The 17,667-nt window shown below is 56.4% G+C and overlaps 1 protein-coding gene across 1 annotated transcript in view; it reads left to right on the top strand.

Moving 5' to 3' along the window:
- The window catches only part of HMCN2 (hemicentin 2), a 154,142-nt gene that overhangs the window by 75,982 nt on the left and 60,493 nt on the right, over positions 1-17,667 (top strand). The window contains exons 27-43 of the mRNA XM_059925832.1: positions 269-399; positions 735-864; positions 1,288-1,414; positions 2,627-2,781; positions 3,760-4,038; positions 5,542-5,823; positions 6,480-6,588; positions 6,819-6,988; positions 7,863-8,017; positions 8,459-8,555; positions 9,173-9,268; positions 10,805-10,981; positions 12,695-12,852; positions 13,692-13,815; positions 14,242-14,417; positions 15,432-15,528; positions 15,723-15,842. Of these exons, the coding sequence (XP_059781815.1) occupies positions 269-399; positions 735-864; positions 1,288-1,414; positions 2,627-2,781; positions 3,760-4,038; positions 5,542-5,823; positions 6,480-6,588; positions 6,819-6,988; positions 7,863-8,017; positions 8,459-8,555; positions 9,173-9,268; positions 10,805-10,981; positions 12,695-12,852; positions 13,692-13,815; positions 14,242-14,417; positions 15,432-15,528; positions 15,723-15,842 (2,583 nt within the window). The remainder of the gene's footprint in view (positions 1-268; positions 400-734; positions 865-1,287; positions 1,415-2,626; positions 2,782-3,759; positions 4,039-5,541; positions 5,824-6,479; positions 6,589-6,818; positions 6,989-7,862; positions 8,018-8,458; positions 8,556-9,172; positions 9,269-10,804; positions 10,982-12,694; positions 12,853-13,691; positions 13,816-14,241; positions 14,418-15,431; positions 15,529-15,722; positions 15,843-17,667) is intronic.

A 17,667-nucleotide genomic window follows, 5' to 3' on the forward strand; every position in this document is an offset into this window, starting at 1 on the left:
TACAAAGCTGAATGTCAGAGCCCGTAGACAGTTCCTGGGCACGACCAGCGCGAGGTCCCAGGGCGAGGCCGCTGTGGCCATTCCCAGGTCCACATGGCTCCTGATGGCCACATCAGGGGCTGGGGCGGGCATCCTGGAACCCCAGAATCTGGGGAAGGCCGGGAGTTGGGGCTGCCCGTCCAGGTGGGGAAGAATGGCCCATAAGGGGTCTGGGTGGCCGTGGCTGTCTTGGGGAGGGGGCAGCTCCTCTGCTTCTCCTTGCTCCAAGTGCCCCCCAGCATCCGGGAGAACGGGCACAGGGCCAACGTGTCAGGCATGGCCGGGCAGTCCCTGACGCTGGAGTGTGATGCAAATGGCTTTCCTGCCCCCGAGATCACGTGGCTCAAGGATGGGCAGCAGGTGGGTGTCCCCTGGGGTGGATGGGCTGTGGGTGGGATTTGGATAGGGTACAGACCTTCTGAACGGGTTCCTGCATGTGCCAGGTGTGGCGGGGAGGTGTGACAAGTGGCAGGTGTCTTTGGGGATGCACTGGGGCTCAGGGCCACGGAAGACCGTGGGCCCACGATGAAGCCTGAGGGGCTGCGTGGTGGAGAGGGCATGGCACCGTTCTGGGAATCAGAAGCCCTGGGTTGCGGTCACCAACCAGCTCCCTGGGCCTCAGTTTCCTCATTGCTGATGGGGGTTGGGGGTGGCCAGACCCCGCTCACCAGCTCCCTCTGGCCTCTTCTGCCCAGATCCCCGAGGTGGACGGGGCCCGGGCCCTCCACTTTCCCAGGATCCAGGAGGGCGATTCTGGCCTCTACTCCTGCAGGGCCGAGAACCAGGCTGGGACTGCGCAGAGGGACTTCGATCTCCTCGTGCTCAGTGAGTGAGGCTGAGCCCTCCCAGCTCCCAAGTGTGTCTGGCCCTGCAGCCCCTCCCCTTTTAGGTGGGGCGGGGGAGGGAAACTGCCTGCTGGGAGCGAGGGGCATAGAGGGGCGCATGGCAGACCTGGTCCCTGTCTTCACAGAGCTATGGGGGCAGACATTAGACAATCGCATCATTAGCCTTGTAATTACATTATGCGTCATGTATGTGCATTATGTGCTACGAAAGAGCAGTGCCGGCAGCTGAGGACGCACAGAGCAGGGGCCGATCCAGCCAGGGGTTTGGGGGAGCTTCCCATGAGGGCCGCGTAGGAGAAGGGAAGGGTGACCAGGCAGGGGTCCTGCACATGCAAAGGCCCTGCAGCAGGCGGGGCTTGCAGGGGTTAAGGATTTTTCTCCCCCCACCCTTTCTCGCCCCCAGTCCCACCTTCCGTGCTTGGAGCCGAGGCCGCTCAGGAGGTGCTGGGCCTGGCTGGTGTAGGGGTGGAGCTGGAGTGCCAGACCTCGGGGGTCCCCACGCCCCAGATGGAATGGACCAAGGATGGGCAGTGAGTGACCCCCGACGGGGAGTGTGAGGGTGGAGCCTCGGCCGGGGCTGGGGGAGAGGGCCTCTGGGGAGATGGAACTCTGCAGGGTTGGAGCTTGACAGGCATTGCCCGAGCCAGCCAGGGCCCAGGCAGAGGGCGGTGTGAGGCACACCTACCCCCCAGCCTGAGATCACCCAGGTGAGACCCCGCTTTCAAATGGCAGGGTTTTCTCATCACTTAGCCAGCCTTCCTTTCATTTTTTAAACTTTTTTTTTTTTTTTAAGCATGAAGTACCAAGATTCACAGCTCTTTTTAAAATATTTTATTTATTTATTTATTTATTTATTTATTTATTTATTTATTTATTTATTTATTTATTTTTGGCTGTGTTGGGTCTTCGTTTCTGTGTGAGGGCTTTCTCTAGTTGCGCAAGTGGGGGCCACTCTTCATCGCGGTGCGCGGGCCTCTCACTATCGTGGCCTCTCTTGTTGCGGAGCACAGGCTCCAGACGCGCAGGCTCAGCAATTGTGACTCACGGGCCTAATCGCTCTGCGGCATGTGGGGTCCTCCCAGACCAGGGCCCGAACCCGTGTACCCTGCATTGGCAGGCAGATTCTCAACCACTGCGCCACCAGGGAAGCCCCTAAACTTTTTAAAAGGTGTTTTTTAAGGTATTTTAAATTTTAAGGAATCAATATGATGTTTACCATTCCAAAGTGCACAATTCAGTACACTGTGTTCAGTACTAAATACAAGTACATCCACAGTGTTGCATATCCGTCAGCTCTGTCTGGTTCCAGAACATTTCATCACCCCCAAAGGAGGCCTTATACCCATTAGCAGTCACTGCCCTGTTCCTCCCCCGCCCCAGCCCCTGGCAACCACTAACCTCTGTCTCTGTGAATTTCCCTATATTTCATATAAATTTCATGCAGTCATACATATGTAGTCTTTCGTGTCTGGCTTCTTTCACCTAGCGCACAGTTTTCGAGGTTTTTTCATGTTGTAGCAGGTTTCAGCACTTCATTCCTTTTAATGGCTGAACAATATTCCATTGTAGGGATGGACCACTTTTTGCTTATCTGTATCCATTGGTGGGCACTTGGATTGTTGGTACCTTTCAGCGACTGTGAATCTTCCAGGCTTCCTTTTCCCAAGCAGCAAGCTCCCCTCTGTGTAGCCCGCCCCTGCCAGCTGGCCTTACTGACAGTCTTCTCTTGACCATCTTTCCAGACCTGTCCTTCCGGGGGACCCTCGCATCCAGCTGCAGGAGGAAGGCCAGGTTCTCAGAATCACCACCAGTCACCTGGGGGATGAAGGGCGGTACCAGTGCGTGGCCTTCAGCCCAGCCGGCCAGCAGGCCAAGGACTTTCAGCTCAGAATCCACTGTGAGCCCAGCCCCTTCCCGGCCCCCACCATGGGCTGCCCACTGCATGGAGGGAAGACAAGGGCAGAAACGGGGGCCTATGAGGAGGGAGCCCCCCATCCAGTAAAGCTGGGGGGGCGGGGGGGTGGGATGGACCGGGAAGAACAGAGGGACTCTGGCCCAATGTTTCCCAAATCCCACTGTCCCCATCTGAGCTTCACAAGTTTTCCTATTCCTGATACCACTCAGGATGATGGTTTGTTTAAATCAAGTCACTTTTCTTTACACTGAAACTCATTTATGTAAAAGGATGTTTAATACATCAAAGGGAAGTGGGAACCAGGGCTGCTTGGCCTTCGTGGGAGGAAGCTGTGACAACAAATGCAACCAAAGAGGGATTTTGGAAGCCCTTAGGCGTGAGCTGCCTGCATGTGGTAAAAAGGGCAGAGTAGAAAGTTCTAGAAAGGTTACCAACATAGTCGCACCAAACGGCCTTTTCCTTTGTCGTAATCAGGCAGGAAGGAGATTTGGGGAGGGTGTAGCTGTTCTGTTACGAGCTGCATGCCCACGTGCCCTGAGGATCAGCTTAGGTACCACCCAAGGTGTGTGACCTGCCCCATAGGAACCCTGGATCCAGTTCGGCCCCTCGTTTTACAGATGGGGAGACTGAGCCCCCAGAGAGGGGAAGTGACCTATGCGGGTCATACAGTGAGTCAGAGGCAAAGTGGGGTCCAGAGCCTGACCTGTGGCCCCTCCCCCGCTTTCTGTGCCTCTTGTGATGGCCGGGCTTGCCCCCCACATCAGCATGTCCCTGGCGGGTATCTCCTGTCTGTCCCCAGAGCCCCCCGCCCCTCCTCCCACCCCTGCAGTAGAAACCTGTGACATGTGCGGGGCTTGTGGCCCACAGACAGGTGCATGGGGCTGCAAGGGATGGGACACCAGCCACCTCGGTGCTGGGCAGGCTCCCTGTGATTGCCCCCCGCCCCCCCATTGTCCTCAGCACCTCCCACCATCTGGGGCTCCAACGAGACAAGTGAGGTGGCCGTCATGGAGGGCCACCCCATGCGGTTCCTGTGTGAAGCCCGAGGAGTGCCCACGCCTGACATCACCTGGTTCAAGGATGGGGACCCCCTGCTCCCTAGTGCCGGGGCCGTCTACACCAGGGGCGGCCGGCAGCTGCAGCTGGAGAGGGCCCAGGGCTCGGACACTGGCATCTACACCTGCAGGGCCAGCAACCCCGTGGGGGTCATGGAGAAGGCCACCCGGCTGGAGGTTTTCGGTGAGCGGCCCGGGGTCGCAGCAGGAGCAGTGGTCAGCTGGGGCGAGCGGTGGGAGGGACTCTGGGCCGGGGTGGCCTCCGTCTGGCTCTAAAGGTGGGTGAGGTGAGCAGCCAGAGGCCCAGGAAAATGAGAATGAGGGGTTACCCAGGGAGAAGGGTCATCTCAGCTCGTCCAGCCTTCCTCAGGCGGGTGAGGAAACCGACGCCAGGGGAAGGGCCTGTCTCGGGGCCCCAGCGGAGCCGAGTCGAGAATCCAGGTCTCCCCCTCGTGGTTTAGGGCTTCTCAGGAAATCGCGCCCACACCCCCATGACCACAGCTAATAACTGACTGCTCTTAACTAGCGTCTGTGGTCCAGACGCCCTGGGGCTCGTCACAGTGCTAGCTAATTTAATCACGGCACAGGGACTAGGGCCCTGGTCCCCCCACTCATGGGTGAGCGTGGTGGGCTATGGGGCTGGCCCAGGTCACCCCGCTGGGAGGTGAGAGGACCCGGTTCCTACCTCGAGGGTCTGACTTGTGCTCTGTTAACCTCAGCGTTGGCCTGCCTGGAGGGGCTTGGCTCTGAGGACATGTGAAGAACTCAGAGGACAGGGTGTGTGTAGGAGGGCAGGGATGGGTCTGAGCAGATGAAGTCTGAGAAGGCAGAATGCAGCCTGGTGGGGACATTCTGGTCCCTCTCGAGGAATCAGCTCCGGAGCTCTGGTCCCCAAAGATACAAAGGGCTTGGATGCTAGAGTCCTGGGGACCCCAAAGGGAAGTTGGGGTGTGTGGGGTCTACGGGCAGCCTCTGAGGTTGAGCCCAGCAGCCAACTCCGGGATTCTTATTCAGGGATCTGAGAACCTCCTGGAAATTGATGGAAAATGCACGTGTGTGTTTTCATTATATTTTCAGTGGGGCTAGTGACCCAGGCAATGTTGAGAAGCCCATCCCGTTCCCTCATCGCCCCATGTCTCCTGGCAACGACTCTGTGGGCTTAGCAACTTGGGGGCCCTCCCCAAGGGGAAGAGAGAAGCCCCCCTCTGGCTACCTGCTTGGCCATCACTGGCTGAGTTAGGAGCCCCCAGAGGCTGGGCCGTCTGGGCTAGGGGCTGCTCGCTTCCTCAGGCCAGGGAGGGGACCAGTAGGAGGAGCAGAGGCTCTGGTCTTGGGCCCTGGGGAGCCCATCACTTTGGGTTCGGCGGATCTTGAGACCTACTGTGTGCAGATACCGAAGACGCACAGAGACAAGTGTTGTTCTGCTCAGGCTGAGCTCACGGGGGTAGCAGGGTGTGGAGAGAGGATGCAGGCAGTGTAGGGGGTGTGGGGATGGCACCAAGGGGCAGAGGAGCCAGGGTGGGGGAGGCTTCCAGCCAGGGTGCTGGGGGAGGCTCCCCGGAGGAGGTGATGTCTGAACAGGGGTTCCAGCTAGCGGAGGGGAGGAGAAGGCATTTCACATGGGTTGGGGTCTGTGAGGGACTTAACCAGGCTGCTGGTCCCTGAGCACCCCCTGCCTCTTCCCTAGTCCCGCCCACCATCGAGGGCGCTGGCGGAGGGCCCCGTGTGGTGAAGGCCGTGGCCGGGAGGCCCTTGGCGCTGGAGTGTGTGGCCAGAGGCCACCCACCCCCGACCCTCTCCTGGCACCACGAGGGGCTGCCCGTGGCGGAGAGCAATGGGACGTGGCTGGAGGCGGGCGGCGGCGTGCTGAGCCTGGAGAGCCTGGGGGAGGCGTCTGGAGGCCTGTACAGCTGCGTGGCCAGCAGCCCCGCCGGGGAGGCCGTGCTGCAGTACTCCGTGGAGGTGCAGGGTGAGCCCAGGCCTGCCCCACCCGAGTCACCTGGGCCGTGGACCCCTCCTCCCACGCCTAGTGTGTGCAGAGGGAATAGAAGTGACCAGTGTCCTGGATTGCATGAGACAGATAAGGGGACAGATGAGGACACTGCGACCTGGGCTGGGGCCCCTCAGGGATACAGGGTGGGCAGGGTTGATTCCCGGGATCAAGGGTCCCTGCTCCTGCCCATGACCCTGGGCCAGGTCATCCAGGGTGAAGGACACCGCTCTGCCTTCCAGGAGATGCTCCCAGTCAATGGGATGGACATTTATACCCTGAGGCCCAAAGCTGGGTGGTGGGCGCTGGTCCCGGGGATGGGTGGGTGGACCCTTCGCCTGCTTCTTCCATTTCACAGACACTTCACAGCCATTAACTCTGGATAAGGCAGGGAACAGGCAGACGGGACTCCTGAGCCCTGGGTCTGGTGGGAAGACACTGAATAAACAGACCAATCCTGTGGGGAGGCTGAACTTGGGTGGTCCTAGAAGGCCTTCTGGACGAGGGGCCGTTTATGGGAGTGCTTGAAGGGTGAGGTGAGGCTTGGGCCTGGCTCTGGCGGCACTGGGCCTTGGGAGGGCTGTAGGCAGGGATTTCCTCAGCTCCAGACACCCAATGGTGGCTTCTGCCCACAGTGCCCCCGCAGCTCCTGTTGGCTGAAGGCTTGGGCCCGGTGACCACCCTCGTGGGACAGCCCCTGGACCTTCCCTGCCAGGCCTCAGGCTCCCCAGTGCCCACGATCCAGTGCGTATGGGGTGGTGGAGGCCAGAAGTGGGGGGCTGGGGGACAGGCAGAGAGCATGCTTTGGGGGTGGGTGGGGACGGGAGATGCTTCCCCCCGCAGGAGCATGAAAGAGGCCATGGAGCCAGGGACGTGGGAACGGGAGAGAGATGCTGCCTGGCCTCTTGGCCTGTCCTGTTGCCCCTACCTTCCCTAGCCTCAGGCTGACCTGTTCCCCTCCCCACACACCTTAGGTGGCTGCAGAATGGCCGCCCAGCCGAGGAGCTGGCCGGGGTGCAGCTGACCTCGCAGGGGACCACACTGCACATCGACCACGTGGAGCTGGACCACGCGGGCCTCTTCGCCTGCCAGGCCACCAATGAAGCGGGCACTGCAGGGGCTGAAGTGGAGTTGTCTGTGCACGGTGAGGGCGGCCTGGGGTTCTGGGGCAATGAGAGCCCAAGGATGCCGGGGTGGGTGAAGCAAGCCTGACAGACATGGGAAGGGCATGGAGCTGGCCTTCTCTGGACAGCATTTCTGGTCTGGACTTCCCAGTTCCCCAAGACACAGGTGTGAGAGGGTAGTCTCAGCTGCTCACCACACTTGTCTACAGGCTTTCGATCCCCTCCCCAGCCTCCCCCCGACCCCGGCTTGCTCTCTTTATGCTGACCACGCTGAACTTCATTCAACTGTACGTTGGCTTTCTTACCTCCAGTCCTGCAAATGCTGTTCCCTCTGCCTGGAACATTCTTCCTCTTTGCCTGATTAGCTCCTCCCTATCTTTCAGGTCTGTCCTAAAAAACACCCCTTCCTCCAGGAAGCCCTCCTTGATTCCACCATGGTTATAATCTGCACTGCCCAGCCTCTCGTGGCCATGGCCCCCCACCTACTGTATTGGGATTTCTTGTTTGGCTGTTCATCTCCACTGCCCAGCTTGGGAGCTCTGAGGGCAGCACAGAACTTTCTCTGCTGTGTTCCTGTGCATAGTGCAGTGTGGGACACAGAGTAGATGCTCAGTGCACATATGGATGGATAATGGGTGGATGAATGATGGATGGATGGATGATGGATGGATGGATGATGAATGGGAGAATTTTAAAGGGAAAGACTAGCTCTGCCAGCTCTCAGTCTGGTGCTCTTTCCCCTAAGGCCAGGTGTCTGGAGGGTTGAGTGGGGGGAAGCTAGAGGCCAGCCCTGCAAGGCCACTCCCTCCCTCCCCAGGCATTGAAGAGGTTTCTGGGTGCCCACTGCACCCCTCCTGACCCTGACTGAGCCTCCCTGCCTTTCCCTCTGTCCAGAGCTCCCATCGGTGGTCATAGTTGGGGGTGAGAACATCACAGCCCCTTTCCTGCAGCCTGTGACCCTCCAATGTGCAGGGACTGGGGTCCCTACCCCAAGCCTCCGCTGGTGGAAGGATGGTGTGGCCCTGGCAGCCTCGGGGGGGAACCTGCAGGTACGTGCAAGGGCCCCAGGGCTGGCAGGCCAACCTTGCACAGGTGGAGGGGCTGCTTTTTAGTGGCCCCGGGGAGCCCAAGCGGAGCTCTGGCAGCCTGGGGGCAGGACAAACAGAGTCCACTAACCCTAGAAATGCTCAGTGGACCTTGGGGTGCTGGGTCTGAAGAAGGAAGGGAGCCCTAAGCCTACTCCAGGTCCCTGGAGTTTGAGCTCCCAGAGGGAGAAAATGGGGGGAGGGGAGTATCCCCTTGACCAGAGGATCCCCTGGATTCCAAATGTGTGGCTCAGAGCTCCACCCGGAACCAAGCTTGTGCCCATGCCTCACGTCTCCTGCGCTGGGGTCAGCAGCAGCCTGGCCACTTGCCATGTCCCAGGGTTGCTCTGACCCCAGGCCCCACCCACATCCTGGCACACACCTGCCCTTCCTCCTCTCCACCAGATCGAGAAGGTGGACCTGAGGGACGAAGGCATCTACACTTGTGCTGCCACTAACCTGGCTGGGGAGAGCAGGAGGGACGTGGCGCTCAAGGTGTTGGGTGAGGATGTGGGTGGAGGCGGAGCCCGGGCCTGGGGTGGTGGGTGATTGAGGGCCCGCAGGGCTGCCGTGGGGGGTTGGGGACGGCTGGGGGTTCTAAAATTAATGTCACATACTTAACTTTAGAAGTAGAAAATCATTTGCTCCGGGGCCACTTTTGGTTGTTTTCTGCCGGATTTTCAGTGGACAGCCTTGTTCTCATTCATATTTATCTTTGTTTGTTCTATTCATTTGGGGGCTCATTTAGGTCCTTGTGTATATGGGCAAATCCTTGCCCTTGTCACTCCTCATGACTGCCTGGGGTCCACCTCCCCGGTGTGCCTGATGCTGGCTGTTCCTGGGGGGTCAGGCGCCAGGGTTGTCCTTGTTGCCCAGCCCACCTTGGGAAGGCTGGGTAGGGGCACTGAGTGACAAGGGGCACTTGTCACTCCTCGTGACTGCCTGGGGTCCACCTCCCCAGTGTGCCTGATGCTGGCTGTTCCTGGGGGGTCGGGCGCCAGGGTTGTCCTTGTTGCCCAGCCCACCTTGGGAAGGCTGGGGAGGGGCACTGGGGAGGCTGAGATGAGCCACCCAGAGCCTGTACCCCCGCCAAGCCAGGGCTCTCCTCGTCTCCCCTAGTGCCCCCCAGTATCGAGCCGGGCCTGGTCAAAAAGGCAGTGCTGGAAAATGCCTCCGTAAACTTGGAGTGTCTGGCTTCAGGCGTACCCCCTCCTGGTAAGTAAGACCCCTCCTCTTGGCTGAAAGCCACCTCCAGCCAACCCCAGTTCCCCATCCAAAGAGGTGGGGCAGTGCCGCAGGCACCACTCTGGCTGTGGACAAAGCAGGATGAGATCAGCAGGCCTTCCCCTTCCCTCCCCAGCGTTCCCCTCTTCCTTCTCAACAGCTGTTTATCCAATGCCCATTACATGCCAGTCACTGCCAGGGCCCAGAGCCTTTGCACTGGTGTCTGAAACAAACCTGCCGGGTTTCTGCTGAGTTTGTGGCTTCACGGGGCTGCCCCGGGGCTGGCGGTGAGAAACAGGACCTCCATCTGGGCCTCTTCTCTAGACCAGCAGTTGAGCAAAGGTCTGGGAGCTAGGGCTAGGTGTGGGTGCCCGGCAGACAGGATGGGCCCAGGAAGGGGGTCCGTTTCCTGTCCCCCATCTGAACCAGGTCAACCCTGCTTTGCCTGGGGTGGTGAGCCCTGGAGGTGTTTGCCCTCTGCCATGGGGAAACCCTCTTCTGGGATGGACCCTGGCAGGCGGTAAGGAAGTTGAAGATACAATCGGTCGTTACTAATTTATTTATTATCTCTTTATTAACTTTATTTTTTAAATATATTTTTAAATTGAAGTATATTGGTTTACAATGTTGTGTTAATTTCTGCTGTACAGCAAAGTGATTCAGTTATACATATATATATATACATTCTTTTTCTATATGCTTTTCCATTATGGTTTATCATAGGATATTGAATATAGTTCTCTGTGTTATACAGTAGGACCTTGTTGTTTATCCATTCTATATATGATAGCTTACATCTGCTGACCCCAACCTCCCACTCCATCCCTCCCCCAACCCCCTTTCCCTTGGCAGCCACCAGTCTGTTCTCTATGTCCATGAGTCTGTTTTGTAGATAGGTTCGTTTGTGTCATATTTTAGATTCCACATATAAGTGATATCATATGGTATTTGTCTTTCTCTTTCTTACTTCACTTAGTATGATAATCTCTGGTTCCATCCATGTTGCTGCAAATGGCATTATTTTGTTCTTTTTTTATGGCTGAGTAATATTCCATTGTATATATGTGCCACATCTTCTTTATCCATTCATCTGTTGATGGACATTTAGGTTGTTTCCATGTCTTGACTATTGTGAATAGTGCTGCTATGAACATGGGGGTGCATGTAGCTTTTTATAATTGGTCCATATTTATGAGGCTGCTGTTTTGGGGTATACCATGTTCTCCTCTAAAGATCTCCCTCATGGGTGGTCTCCTGGCAGAGGGGAGGACGTGAGGGGCTGGGCTGACTTTGACTCTCCTTGCTCCTGGCTGCCCCAGCCTGCATCCCTCTCTGCCTTCGGTTCCATCTCAGACAACGCTGCCCTGTTCTGCCCCGCCCCCCTTCCTGGAGAACACTGGCTTTCTCCAGTGCCTGAAATAAAGGCACACCATGTGGCCACCCAGGAAGCCTCTCCTGGATGCCCATGACACAGGGCACAGTCTGAAGGGCTGGCAGGGACCCTTTCATCTCTCTTCTCTTCACCAGATATCTCCTGGTTCAAGGGCCACCAGCCTGTCTCTGCCCAGAAGGGAGTGACGGTGTCAGCTGATGGGAGAGTTCTCCTCATTGAACGAGCCCAATTTTCTGATGCTGGGATCTACCGCTGTGTGGCATCCAATGTGGCAGGCAGCACAGAGCTGCAGTATGGCCTACGGGTCAATGGTGAGCTGCCCTGTGACTAAAGGGATCCTTGTCCCAAAAGTTGTCTTCCATCCATTTGTCCCTCAGTCTCTTCATCCATCTGTCATCCATCCATCCATCCTTCCATCCATCATCCATTCATCCATCCTTCCTTTCATTCATCTTTCCTTCCTTCCATCCATTTATAATGTATCCATCCATTCATTCATCTATCCATTCTTCTATCCATGCATGGAAACACCCAACTGTTCTTCCACTGATCCAACCATCCATCCAATCCTCTGCCTATCCGTCCATCCACCCATCTACCCATCCAGCTGTCCATCCCCCCAACCATCCATTTATTCAAACATCAATTCCTCCATCTATTGAGTACAGGCGAACCTCAGAGATACTGCAGTTTCATTCAGTTCCAGACCACCACAATAAAGCGAATATCAAAATAAAGCAAGTCACATGAATGTTTTGGTTTCCCATTGCATAGAAAAGTTCTGTTTACACTATACTGTAGTCTAGTAACTGTGCAGTAGCATTATGTCTAAAGAAAGTACAGACCTTAATTAAAAAGTACTTTATTGCTAAAAAATGCTAACCATCATCTGAGCCTTTGGTGAGTCGTAGTAGTAACATCAAAGGTCACTGTTCACAGATCGCTATAACAAATAGAACAGTAAGGGAAAAGTTTGAAATATTGCGAGGATTACCAAAATGTGACACAGAGACCAGAAGTGAGCCAATGCTGTTGGAAAAATGGCACCGATAGACTTGCTCAAGGCAGGGTTGCCACAAACCTTCAGTTTGTAAAAAACACAACATCTGCAAAGTGCAGTGAGGTGAAGCACAGTAAAACGAGGCGTGCCTGTACGTGCTCTGGGCAGACCCTGGGGCTGCAGCCCTGAACAAGACGGACCCAGGAGCTTTCAGTCTAGTGGAGGATATAGTAATTGGATACTTACCCAAAGTACTGTTTCATGACAATTGTGATAAGAGCTAGGAAAAGTGAGGTACAATTGAATGCCTGGAACTGGGGCGCTGACCTGGCCTGGGGGGTCCCAGGAGGCATCTTTGAGAGCTGGATGCCTAAACGGAGACCATGTGCCAAATGCTAAGGCTATAGAGAATTTGAGAAACTGAAAGGAGGCTGGGGGCTTGGAGCTTGCAGAACAGTGAGAGGAGGGGCCAGGGTGGTGCTGGGGACCAGATGGAGGCTGGAAACATTGGGTCTTTATCTTAAGAGCAGGGGGTAGGTAGCTGGACAGGAGGCTGGGACCCTGGGTGTCATGGCTCATGCCTCCCAGATACAACTGAATCTTCTGACCGCTTTCTGCCCACGAGGGGCTGTCTGTAGGCTGATACCTCTGAGCTGGAAAGCAAAACCTGCCCAGGGATTCTCAACCCGGGTTACCCCTATACCATCCCCATGATAATGACCTCATGCTGACCAGAAAGCCCAAGTTCAGGTGCTGCTTCTGCCACTTCCTAGCTGGTCAGCCTCGGGCAGGTGACCTCCCTCTCTGAGCCTCAGTTTCCCGTCTGTGGAAGCCGCGTGGTGGAGCTGGAGGGATGAGATGAGCCACCTCAAGGACTGTGCAGTGCTGCGCCCGTGTTGGGAGTGGCTGTCCCTAAGGTTTTGTTTGTGGCCGTGTGCTCCTGTGTGGGTACCCAGCCCGGGGCCCTGCCTGCTTCACCCCCAGCGGGGCTCAGCCGGTGCCCTGTGCCGCCCTCACCCCGCAGTGCCTCCGCACATCACTCTGCCACCCAGCCTGCCGGGCCCCGTGCTGCTTCACACCCCGGTTCGGCTGACCTGTAACGCCACGGGAGCCCCCAGCCCCATGCTGATGTGGCTGAAGGATGGAAACCCCGTGTCCACGGCAGGGACCTCTGGCCTCCAGGTCAGTGGGGCTGGGTGGCCCTGACTCACCTCCCGGGTGCCTCAGTAGGTGCTGGGAGCAGAGGTCAGGGCCTGGGAGTGCCGAGGGGAGAGGGAGACAATGATGGCCCAGGATGGTCGGCTGGAGGGAGGAAGGGGAGCTGCTGAACGGAGTCTAGAGCCAGGTGGTCTGCAGAAACAATGCGCACCACCAAGGTGAACCGAATATGTAATTTAAAAATTTCTAGTAGCTGCATTAGGATGAATAAAAAGAAACAGGTGAAACCAATTTTAATAATGCATTTTTAAGGAATTCCCTGGTGGTGCAGTGGTTAGGACTCCTTGCTTCCACTGCAGGGGCCACGGGTTCGATCCCTGGTCGGGGAACTAAGATCCCGAAAGCCTCACAGTGCGGCATAAATAAATAAAGTGTCCTTTGGCTACTTTATTTATTTATTTATAAATAAATAAAAAGTGAATATTAAAAAAAACCTGCTGTATAAAAAAATACATTTTAGTTTACCCAGTGTATCCAAAAAGTATCATTGCATCACGTGATCATTATAAAAAATCATTAACCAGACATTTTACATTCTCCTTTTTGTACAAACTCTTTGAAATCAGTTGTGCATCTTACACTTGGGGACCAGCCCTATTTCAAGGGCTCCCTAGCCATAGCCCTACTCCACGGGACTCTTTCTTAGGACCGATGTTATTCCCCACCAGCCAGCAGAGGTCCTGAGGTCTGGGTAGAGCTCGAGGTTCCTCTGCATTGTGGCGGGCCCCGGGGGTCTGGGGCAAGCTGCCCGCTGTGCCTGCCAGCAGGGCCTGACCTCATGTGGACTTCCTTCTGGGCCACAGGTCTTCCCTGGGGGCCGGGTCCTCACGCTGGCCAGTGCCCGGGCTTCCGACTCCGGCAGCTACTCCTGCGTGGCCGTGAATGCAGTGGGCGAGGACCGCCGGGACACCATCCTGCACGTCCACAGTGAGTGTCAGGCCCTGGACTCTGCCGGGGGCAGGCCGGCGGCTCAAGACGGCGGGGCTGGGGCATCCCCGGGGGTTGGATGTGGGAGGTCTGGCCTGAGACTGTGTCTGCCTTCACGTAGGGGTCAGTTGGACCCCCAGAGCCCTCTCCTAGAGTGTGAACTCCCCTGTTGTGGACAGGTGGCCGGGTGGGCCCTTTCCTCAGTGGTAACATCTGGTACAACTAAAGTACAAAATCATATTCAGGATATTGATGTTGTTATAATGCACCATCCTCTTCAGGTTTGGGGGCCTCCTCTAAAGGTCATCAAGGGGAGGGCAAGAGGGCTGCAGCTCAGGGGGTGGGCCCTCATGCTAATGGTGACTTCCCATCCCTGGTGTTTGCTCCTGGCTGCTGAGACAGCCCCTGCCCCGCCCCCTCCCGCAGTGCCCCCAAGCATCCTTGGAGAAGAGCTGAATGTGTCCGTCGTGGCCAACGAGTCAGTGGCCCTGGAGTGCCAGAGCCACGCTGTGCCCCCTCCCGTGCTGAGCTGGCGGAAGGACGGCCGCCCCCTGGAGCCCCGGCCTGGCATCCGCTTCTCCGCAGACAAGGCTTTGCTGGAGGTGTGCGGCCTCCCAGGCCACCAAGGGGACCCCCACTGTGAGCAGAGCTGAGCCCCGAACAGGGCGGGCTGAGGTGCCCCCGTGAGCATCAGTTCAGCTCACTGTGACCCGCAGGCCCCTCCAGTCCAAGGACCCATCAGAGCTGCTTCCAGCCAAACAGGGATGGAGAGCGAAGCCCCAGGACTGAGCCCTCAGTTGGTGGGGGGACTTCCCTCAGGACCCCCACGAGTTTTTCACTCCTTGTTCAAAAGCCTCCTTGCCTTTGGGCATTTAAGGCCCTTCATCTGGCCCAGCAAGGCAGGGGTTAGTTAAGGTCAGGGACTCTGGAGTCAGCCTGGATTTAAATTTTAGCTCCACCTCCTCCCGACTACTGCACCGTTGGGTGGGTCGTGTTCTGACCACACTGGCCTCCCGTCTCTCACCTGTGAGCACCTGGTGCCTTTCTTCTGGGGTGGCTGGGAGAGTTCTAGAGAATGCCTGTGAGGTCCCACCTGCCCCAGAGAAGAGCTCATCCATGTCAGCTGGGGGAGGGGAAGTACCTCTCCAAGGTGCTGGGAGAACGCTCCACTCCAGCCTGCCCCTCCTTCTCCCACCCCTCTACATCTTGTGATATGATCATTCCCAACTCTGAGCCCCCTTGTTTGGTTTCCTCTGCCTGGAATACCGCCCCCTCCTTCCCTTCATTCTGCAAAGCCACAGCCTAGCTCCATCACCCGCCTAGGTCAGGATCTGACCCCTGAGGACAGGGTCCCCTCCGCCTCCTCCTCAGAACAGGAAGTGGGGTGAGGCTGGCAGGGCCGCCATTTGTGCCCAGTCCGTGTCAGGCCACCAAGGCCCTGGCTTCCAGAAACTTCCCGGTACAAGAGGCGCAGCAGGTGCCACCACTGCTCCCTGGTTCCAGGTGGGAGGGGGGACTCAGCAACGTAAAGTGACATGCCCAAGGTCACACAGTCTGTCCGGGGGTAATCCCATCTGCGCTGCCCCCGCTGATGGGTTGTTTTTGCTCTCGGCCAGGTGGACAGAGCCGGGGTGGCGGACGCAGGCCGCTATACCTGCGAGGCGCTGAACCAGGCAGGCCGATCGGAGAAACACTACAACCTAAACGTCTGGGGTGAGGGTCTCCCGGGCTGGGCTGGGGTCCCTCCCCCTGCCCCTGTTAGGGCTGGCTCTCAAGCCCTGGGGTTGGGGCTGCCTTGAGTGCGTTCTAGGATACAGCCCTCCTCCACCCCACCCTCTCCCCCCCGGGTCCCTTTCTTATCCCAGCCCACAACTTCCTGCCCACCTCACCTCCTCTCTTTTACTCAGTCCCTCCAGTGTTCCCCTCACCAGAGCCTCGCACCCTGACTGTGACTGAGGGGCACCCCGCCAGGCTGTCCTGCGAATGTCGGGGCGTCCCCTTCCCCAAGATCTCCTGGAGGAAGGACGGTAGGATGGCTGACCTCGCCCAGCCCTACCCTCATTGCCCCACCCAAGGAGGCTGCTCCCTGCCCTCGCTGGGTGCCCCCACTCTAGCTGAGTTGGAGGTGGGTGGGCTTACAGCCCTAGGGGGTGTGGGTGCTGGTTACAGAAGGCCCTTCAGCCCCTTCTCAGCCAATGAGAGCTGGATTGATCCTCAGGCCTCACTTCAGATGTCTCTTCTTCCAGGAAGCCCTCCCTGACCTCCAGCCCAGTCTAGGCCTCCTTGACGCCACCCCTGTATGTTAGCTTGTCATATTACCCACCTTAGTCCTTCAATGTCTGCTCCTCTGTGAGCCCGTGAGCCCTGGGAGGCACTGTCTGGGAATTCAGCAGTGGCTAAGACAGTGCCCGGTACAAAACAGGTGCTCGATAAATATTTGGAATTCATTCATTTAACCAGTATTCGTTGAGAGCCTCTCGGTGGCAGGCCCCATTCTAGGTGCTGGACATACAGCAGTGGATTGACGCAGTCAGATAATAAATGCGAAGTTAGTACAGGCATACCTCGTTTTATTGTGCTTTGCTTTACTGAGTTTCGCAGATGTCTTGTTTTTCATAAATTGAAGGTTTATGGCAACCCTGCCTCCAGCAAGTCTATTGGTACCATTTTCCCAACATTTTCCAGCATTTGCTCACTTTGGGTCTCTGTCACATTTTGATAATTCTCCCAATATTTATAACTTTTTCATTATTATAATTATGTTTGTCATGGTGGTCTGTGATTAGTGATCTTTGATATTACTATTGAAAAAAGATTATGGCTTGCTGAAGGCTCAGATGATGGTTAGCATTTTAAAGTATTTTTCATTAAGTTATGTACATTGTTTTTTTAAACATAATAGTGCACACTTAATAGACTAAACATAATTTTTGTATGTACTGGGAAACCAAAAAAAATCACGTGACTCGCTTTATTTCGATATTTGCTTTTTGCGGTGGTCTGGAACTGAACCTATGATATCTCTGAGGTATGCCTGTAAATGACTTAATACCTGACATGATAAGTGCTATGGAGAGAAATAAAAGCCAGGAAAGGGGAGAAGTTGTGAGGGGGGAGGGAGGTGGGATTTGCAATTTTAAGTTGGGTGGCCAGGGACCTTTGACCAAGCAGATGTGAAGAAGGTGAGGGATGAGCATGAGGATATTGTAGGGAAAAGCATTCCAGGCAGAGGTGATGGCAGGTGCAAAGGCCCTGGGGCAGGGATGAGCCAGGCATGTTTGAAGAACAGCAAAGAGGCCAGTGGGGCTGGAGCAGATTCAGCAAGGGGACGGTAGCAGGAGATGGTCACCTGAGCGATGGGGGTGGATCAAAGGCTGTAAGGATCTCAACTTTTACCTTGAGTGAGATGGGGCTTCTGTAGGGGTCTGGTTTGTACTCTAGATGGTTCCTGCCAGCATGATGAGAATAGAGCATTGGGAGCAAGGGTGGGAGCAGGGTGGCCAGTGAGGGGGCTCCTGCAGGGACTCTGGGCAAGAGATGCTGCCACTTGGACTAGGTGGGTATCAATGAGGTGTTGGAAGGGGGCCATAGTCTGGATGCATTTCAAAGGTGGTGCTGGCCGGATTTTCTGACGGCTGGGATGGGGGCTAAGAAGAAGGAGGAGTCGGGGAATGACTTTTGACCTGGTAGTCGGGAGAGTGATTCTGCCATCACCGAGATGGAGAGGCTGCAAGGGCAGGTTTGGGGGAGCAGATAGGGAGTTTGGGGCATTTAATTTTGAGATCTGTTAGACACCCAACAAGTTGTCAAGTGGGCAGTCAGACATAGGTGTCTGGAGCTCAGAAGAGAGGT

This window comes from Balaenoptera ricei, chromosome 6, assembly GCF_028023285.1.
Source record: "Balaenoptera ricei isolate mBalRic1 chromosome 6, mBalRic1.hap2, whole genome shotgun sequence".
In the NCBI taxonomy this organism is placed as follows: domain Eukaryota; kingdom Metazoa; phylum Chordata; class Mammalia; order Artiodactyla; family Balaenopteridae; genus Balaenoptera; species Balaenoptera ricei.